General features: G+C 39.6%; 1 protein-coding gene across 1 annotated transcript; it reads right to left on the reverse strand.

The window, feature by feature from the left end:
- Nucleotides 1–6,780: 6,780 nt before the first annotated feature.
- LOC146885568 (uncharacterized) lies at nucleotides 6,781–7,110 on the reverse strand. Its single transcript, XM_085674995.1, has one exon. It carries the CDS (start codon nucleotides 7,108–7,110, stop codon nucleotides 6,781–6,783), a length of 330 nt encoding a protein of 109 aa, XP_085531121.1.
- Between the last annotated feature and the right edge of the window lie 1,194 nt (nucleotides 7,111–8,304).

The following is an 8,304-nucleotide window of genomic DNA, read 5'->3' on the forward strand; positions in this document are numbered from 1 at the left end:
ACCATGAGCCATCATCAGTGACCAGGGGACTCATTTTTGTAATAAACTGCTTCAGAACATGTTGAAGAAGTATGGGGTGACACATCGCGTTGCTACACCATATCACCCCCAAACTAATGGGCAAGCAGAGATCTCTAACAGGGAGATTAAAAAGATACTAGAGAAAGTAGTGAAGCCTAGTCGAACGGATTGGGCCATAAGATTGGATGATGCACTTTGGCCACACAGGACAGCCTACAAAGCACCTATAGGTATGTCACCTTTTAGGGTGGTTTTTGGAAAGGCTTGTCATCTACCTGTGGAGATTGAACATCGGCCCTATTGGGCCGTGAAAGCCTGCAACATGGATTTGGAAGAAGCAAGGAAAGAGTGGAAACTTCAGTTGCAAGAACTAGAGGAGATTAGGCTTGCGGCCTATGAAAACTCAAAGTTCTACAAAGAAAAGACCAAGTAATTCCATGACCAAAAGCTTGCTAGGAAGGACTTTAAGGTAGGCCAAAAGGTGTTACTATATAAGTCCAGGTTAGGTCACATGAGTGGTAAGTTACGCTCCAAATGGCAAGGGCCATTTATTATTACAGAAATATTTCCTTATGGAGCAGTGGAGATCAAGGAAGAAATTTCAAACAGTGCTTTCAAAGTTAATGGACATCGTCTTAGGATATTTAATGAAAATCAAGATATGGTGAATAAGACGATGGATGGGATGAACTTGACTTCTCCCTCATACCTTCAACCTTAAGGAGGTAAGTACCCTTCATACTTTTTCTTTGCATTTTATACATATTGAATACATTGAGGACAATGCATGGATAAAGTGTTGGGGTGTGGGGAGAAAAAAAATTATTTTTTTCTCTGATTTTGTTTTCTATTTGTTTTGTTTTGTTTATTTTTTATTTTTATTTATTTTTTATTTTTATTTATTTTTATTTTATTTTAATTTTAATTTTTATTTTTTTTGTTTTCTTTAAAAAAAATTCTACTTTCAATAAAACATATTGACATTGGATTTTGGGATTTGATTCACTAATTGGAACGGTCATAATTCTAGGAAAATAAGAGTCATGTGCTATGAGTGGATTGTTTATGTGATTTACTAATTGAGTTGATTTGAGAGTTTCTAGAATAAATCTTTTTTGAAAGAGTTTTGAGCTTTATTGTAAAGGGTGGACTACCATGTGTCATTCTTATTTTTCTTGTGTGACTTGCTCATGTCTTGTTTATACTCAAATGTTTAGCTTGATTCTTTTGTTTTGCATCTTAGGTGAACATGCATGATTTGATATGACTGAGGCATTTCTTATTTTTAGCTACTTGGCCAAATAAGCTAACCATGACATTGATCCATTGGTAGCCCCTTGAGCTTAAACCTCTTTTTCTTGTTTTGAGCATATTGTTAAACATTAAAAAGAAAAAGACCATGTTTTTCCTTACCTTAAGGAGAAAGAAGGAGCTTGATGAAGGATTGACCCCAACCAAGGATGGAGGCACATGCTTAAGAAGACTAAGCATGTTTAGAAAGGAAGTTCACTAATCCTTCATCCCTTTCATTTGTTTTTGTTATTTTTGATTCCCAAAGTTGACTTAGTTGAATCAACTTTAGTTGACTTGTTGACCTTTGACTAGGTTTGACTTGTTGACTATAGTTGACTTGACTTAAGCCAGCATGCTAATCTATGTTTATTTGCTTTGTAGGTTAATTAGGAGTAAGAAAGCAGTGCTAGGTGGTGCATGGTGATTGGGGAGCATAAATGATGTGGAGGAGAGAGTAAAGCAAAGGCATAAAGCATAAAGTAAAAGGCATGAAACAAGTGTACCTATGTAACTTTGGTCTCCTTTGTTTTTAGCACACTTTGGCCATTTTTTGGAGACATATGAGACACATTCTTTGTCTCCTTTTGTGCTAGAACGAAATTAGTCTTGCACACACCATAGTTAGCTCTTTTGTCTCATTTTTTGTAACCTTATTTGACCTAGTTTCTAGAAGCTAGAGTTAGGTTTTTGTAGAGACATCCTTAGGTATCTTTTATTTGCTTAGAGGCCCCTAAAATCTTCTATATAAGGGGTCCTCCTAGACATGTAAAAGGGTTGAACATTTTGAAGTAAAAACACTCTTGTGTCTCAACCATTTGTGAGAGTTTCCTCCCTTGGGAGTGAATACTTTTAAGCCTTATCTTGCTTAGCAAGTGGTGGCACACATCCACTCATCTTCAAGGTTGCCATGGCTTCTAGCCTAGCCTTGTAGTGGCGTGCTTCTCACATTTTTACCATTTCTTTCCTTTCCATTTTATGTTTTCTTCGTCCTTTAATTGTTCTTGGTTTTCTATGATTTATGTGCTTTCCATTTCCTTTTCATTTTGAATCAATTCATCATCTTCTTCTCTTGAGCTTTGTGAAAGGAACCTTCACATCTAGATAGCTTGCTATCTTAATGTCCAGTGGGGATTTCACTTAGCTTTCTTAATCAACTCACACCATATTCAATAATCTTAAAAAGAAACAAGATAATCCTTCATCAGAGCTAGTGGATTATGTTGAGATTGGTTGAGGAATAAAGTGTGGGGGTGAGTATTTCCCCCACAAAGTTTTAAAAATGGCAAAAGGAAAATAATTGTTGATGATAGAGTGTTGAAATGAAAAATGATTGCTGTCTGAAAAAAAAGAGAAACAAAGGATAAAAGAAAAAAAAAACAAAGAAAAAAAAGTAAGGATTGTTTTTGAAACTATGTTCCATAATTCTTTCTACCTTACTTTTTCAAAAACACTAAAATCCTAAAAATATTTCCTACCTTTGCCTTGGCCCTATTATAACCTGTGAAAAGTCCTCATGATGTTTGAATGCATGTTTTCTGAAAGCTGTGAATATTAGAGTCTTGCTAAGCATTCAAAGTGTTTACTTGCATGGGTATTTTGAGTGAAAACACAAGCCAAAATACTTAAGCGAATTTTGGTTGAGAAAATATACATTTAACTTGAGTGTTTCTCTTTCATATTTGATCTGTGCATGACAACATGATTTCTAGAAGATTGATCTGTTTCCATTTGTATTCATTCCTTTAATCCAGTGAAAATATGAAATAAAAAAAAAACCTCGGAAAAAAAGTTTTGAAATTGTTCAAATTTTGCCCAGGAGTGCAAAAGGGTAAGTGTGGGTGTGTGATGAGTTCAAATTTTTGCCCTCATTTAATATTTAAATTTGGGGATTTAAGTTAGGTAAAAATGGCATAAAAATTGATTTTAGTTGCATAAAATATTATTGGATATTCTAACATTTGTTAATGCAGCTGGAATTTATTTTTGGTCATTAATAGTGTGGATTTGAAATATTCAAAGTTACAAAATGAGTCCAAAATCATGAAATTCTGGAAAAGAATAAATCAGGAGCTAAATGCACCCCCATATTTTATTTGCACACTCCTGCTGCAAGTGGACCACAAAAACCTGTTATGCACCCCAGTTTTACTAAGTTGCCCCCCTCCTACCACTTAAACTTCATTCACTCATAAGCTGTTGTGTGGCAATCCTCAACTTTTAAAATTGGCCAACCAGAACAAGCCACGTGGCAACAATCCTTGCACTAACAAGCTGTCCAATGGAAGGCTGCCACGTCATCATCCTCATCTCTAAAACAGAAACCCTAATTTTCCTCAAACCCTAGCTGCCACCATGACCCTCCACGGCAGCCTCCGCCCTTTTTGACCACCGTGAAGCACCGCGTACCATCATCACCATGCTTCTCCATCTCCACCGCACCTGCAACCTCCATCATCTCGTCAACCTTGAAACATCTAAACCTCGCCAGCCACCACTGCACCACGTCGCATATGCACCATTCACGGACCTCGTGCCACCGTGAGCCACCATCTCCGTCCGCAACTGCAGCGCCTCCACAAATCTTCCAGCCACCATTGCGAGTCATCTTCTTCGCAAGGAAACCAAGGTAGCAGCTTCACGCGAGAACCTCCATTTTTGTACCGCACCTACAACCATGTTCGCAGCAGCACCACCTTCGAACAACCTTAGTAAGTGAACCTCGCACCATAACGAACCTACATCATCGAAGAAGAAACGCGAAGCAGCAACGTAACCATTGGATCTACACTATCCCGCATCCATGGAGCACGACCATCACGCATTCACCACAGATATGCAACTCATCGAGGTTCCGTGTAGCAACCATCACTGCGTCGTCCACCATTGACGCAGCTTCATCCCTGCTGGAGAAACGGAGCAGCCGTCATTGCACCTTGCACCTGCGACAGCAACAAGGATAGGGGCAGCAAACCCTAATTCTGGAAAGAGACTCTCTGTGCCATGTGTCAGGCTACTATTGGACAGTCAAACTGGTCAACTGGTCAACACTGGTCAACTGGTCAAAGCCAGCAGTCAACTCTGGTCAACACTGTAAAAATAGTTAAATAAGAGGGGCAGAATTGGAAATTGGACAGAAATTAAGTTGCTAATTAATTAAATAAAAGTAAAAGATTTTAGCAACTGACAGATAAAGCCCAAAGTCCAGTTGAAGCCTATATAAAGAGACTTAAGGGAGCAGAAGGGGGGGAACTTACACACTTAGCAACTCTCTGGTTTTAGAGATACCATCACCCACCACATATCTCATTCTTCCTTTTCTTTTATTTTTCCTTCCTTCATCATATTATCATGTATTCCATCCAAGCCATGGAGGGCTAAGCTTTTAGGGTTGATTCCACTGTAATTTCTGAATTGGATTATGAGGTTAGATGAATTAATTTATTTGTTCTTTTGATTCTTGTTGGGATTTATTTTTTATCTATATCTTTTAGTTCTTAATCTAGTTAAAGCAATGATTTTTACATTATACAAGTTAGCATAGTGTTAAATGTAAAGAACATAACAATCATATGAGTCTACGGGTTTTTGAATTTTAATTAAGAAGTTACTTTGATTAATTTTTAGAAACTTTCATATGATTGCATGAGTTTTTGCTAATAATTGAGAAGTTACTTTGATTAGAGGTAGAAACTTAGATTAGAATTAATCAAGAAGTTACTTTGATTAATTAACTTTTTACTAGATATAAGGTCTAAAAGAATAGACATGATTAGGAATAGTAATGTTTAATTGAGAATTTACTTTGGTTAAATTTACTAGGACTAATCGACAAAGTTCTTACTTTTAATTGAGAAGTTACTTTGGTTAAAAGTGAGGACGTCAACAAATTAATTAAGAAGTTACATTGATTAATTTGAAATCTTAAACAAGGAATCAATAACAATAATCTTTAGAAAACCAATGATGAATCCTATTTTGAAAGAGCATAGGAATTGACCTATTTACTATTACTGTTTTTACAATATTTTATTTGCGTGTCATTTATTCTTTGCTTATCAAAACCCCATATTTTCATGGTTACTAGTTTTAATTGTATTTTTATAAGATTCAAATATTTGAAATCAATTTCGTATTCGTTGTGAGACGACTCCGGGTGATCTTAACCCTAACTAGTTTGTTCACTACTAATTTGGCAATACTGAAGTTGCTAAAGTTAAGTAGTGATAATTTGATCGCCTAACGACAGCGATATCAACATAAAATTAAGGGTGTTCGACCTAGGCCGCTTACTTGTGGTAAGGGTAGGGAACTTAAACGAATTACCATCAAGTTAAGGGTGTTTGACCCAAGCCCCCTACTTGTGGTAAGGGTGGGGAACTTAAACGAATTAACATCAAGTTAAGGTTGTTCGACCAAGGCCGCTTACTTGTGGTAAGGGTGGGGAATTTAAACGAATTAACATAAAATTAAGGGTGTTCAACCCAAACCGCTTACTAATGGTAAGGGTGGGGAATTTAAACAAATTAACATAAAATTAAGGGTGTTCAACCCAAGCCGCTTACTTGTGGTAAGCGTGGGGAACTTAAACGAATTAACATCAAGTTAAGGGTGTTCGACCTAAGCCGCTTACTTATGGTAAGGGTGGGGAACCTAAACGAATTAACATCAAGTTAAGGGCGTTCGACCCATGCCGCCTACTTGTGGTAAGGGTGGGGAACTTAAACGAATTAATATAAAATTAAGGGTGTTCGACCCAGGCCACTTACTTGTGGTAAGGGTGGGGAAGTTAAATCAATGCGAGAAGTGAAGTGAAGAATAGTCGTGAAGTTGGGAAATCTTTGTTTATTCATGAAATCTGGGGTGCCTCGTTAAAACCTCCCCGTCCAAAACCCTCCTTAGGGAAAAAAGATCAGGTGAGGGAAAAGAGTACACCCAAGGTTAGAAGTGTTTGGTGTAAAACATGTCCTTAACTAAAGTAAAACTGTAGATGGGATACATTCCATGTATTGGGTATTTCTTCCCCAAACAACTTCTCTAGTCGATATGCTCCTCCCCCAGCGTCTTCACGTATTCGGTATGGACCGTCCCAATTTGCGGAGAACTTGCCATCCTTCTTTCTTGCACTGCTGGCCATTCTCCAAACTAAGTCTCCTTTTGTGAACGATCTTGGGCATAGGTTGGCGTTATATTTCCTGGCGGCTCTTTGTTTGGCAACTAAGTTGCGTATTTGAGCTTTTTCTCTTAGCTCGGATAAGAGGTCAAGGTGGCCATGTTTTGATGATTTTGGGCTGAGTCATATAGTTCTCAGCGCAGGGATGGTTCACCAATTTCAACGGGTATCATGGCGTCTGCGCCGTATACTAGGCTAAATGGAGACTCGTTTGTTGCTGATTAAGGGTTACACCTGTAGGCCCACAACACTTCTACTAGTTCTTATGGCCATCGCCCTTTGGTGTTGTTTAACTGCTAGCGTAGCTCCACTAGTATAACCTTGTTTGCCGCCTCGGCCTGTCCGTTGGTCTGTGGGTGTTCAACAAAGCTGGTTACGTGTTTGATGCCCAGATCGGTGTAGAACTTATCGAGTTCTTTATCTATAAACTGCTGGCCATTGTCGATGATGATGGTATGTGGGACGCCATATCGGCATATGATATCCTTACAATCGAATTGTTGTACTTGTTGGGCTGTAATGGTGACAAGCGGTTTGGCTTCTATCCACTTGGTGAAGTAGTCGACGGCTACTATCAGGAATTTTACTTGGCCTCTGCCGGGGGAGAAGGGGTCGAGGATGTCCATTCCCCACTTTGCGATGGGCCATGGGGATAGTATAGAATGAAGATGTTCTTGTTTCTGGGCAGTTGGCCTCCATGGTTGGCCATAAGGAACCGGCGAGAAGGATTCGGGTAGTCATGGTGCGCGCGCCGGAATGGTAGCCACATACGCCCTCATATAATTCTTTAATTATGTATTGAGCTTGTTCTGTCGTGACGCATTTGAGAAGTGACTGGTCGTATCTGCGTTTGTAAAGGTTATCGCCTATCATCGTATACCTAGCGGCTTTAGTTATCCAAACTCTGTCGGCGTTAGGTGGAGGGTTACCGGTTTTGAGGTACTAGATGTAAGGGGTTGTCCAATTGTCGGCTTGGTCTTGGGTTAAGTTATCGCAAGTACTTGTGATGGAAGGGGCGGGCAGTGTTTGCTATAATAGGGATCGATGTCGGCTTTTTAACTTGGTGCTGACTAGTTTGGATAATATGTCGGCTCTGACATTTTCGGATCTGGGAATGTGTTGTATGCGGACTTGTTCGAAGGCGGACTAGACGACTTTCCGAACTATATGGTAATATTGTAGGAGGGTAGAGTCTTTGATTTCGAACTCGTCATTTAGATGGCCTACAATGAGCCTGGAGTCGATTTTGCATGTTAACGACTTGATACCAACCTCGCGGGCCAGGGATAAGTTGGCGAGGATGGCTTCGTATTCGGCTTGGTTGTTAGAGGTCTTGAAGGCGAAGTGTAGGGATTTTTTGATGAGGATGTTGTTGGGGCCTTCTAGTATGATGCCAGCACCTGTTCCCTTTGGGTTGGATGAACCTTTAGGCGGCGGGCTGCATGTACCAGGGATAGGGCCAATTTTTCCACCACCTGGTATCTAGTTTCGGGGTCTTGCATGGTTCTGCTAACGAAGTAAACAAGATGTTGGTTACCACCGACATCTTGGACCAGCACGACGCTGACAGTGTGATCGGTGGCGGTTATATAGACCAATAAGGGTTGATGAGTATCCGGTTTATGAAGGATAAGTGGTGAGGTGAGGGTGGTTTTAAGCTTTTGGAATATTTGTTCACAATCATCATTCCACGTGAACTTGGCGGATTTTTTGAGCAGCTGTATGATGGGTTGGATTTGTTCAACTAGTTTGGGAAGGAAGCGGGAAATGGTTGTGAGGCGGCCTGTGAGGCGTTGTACCTTTTTTACGCTAGTGGGGCT

The sequence above is a fragment of the Vigna unguiculata genome, chromosome 6 (genome assembly GCF_037176805.1).
Source record: "Vigna unguiculata cultivar grain cowpea cultivar isolate G323 ecotype 2 chromosome 6, ASM3717680v1, whole genome shotgun sequence".
NCBI classification, from domain to species: domain Eukaryota; kingdom Viridiplantae; phylum Streptophyta; class Magnoliopsida; order Fabales; family Fabaceae; genus Vigna; species Vigna unguiculata.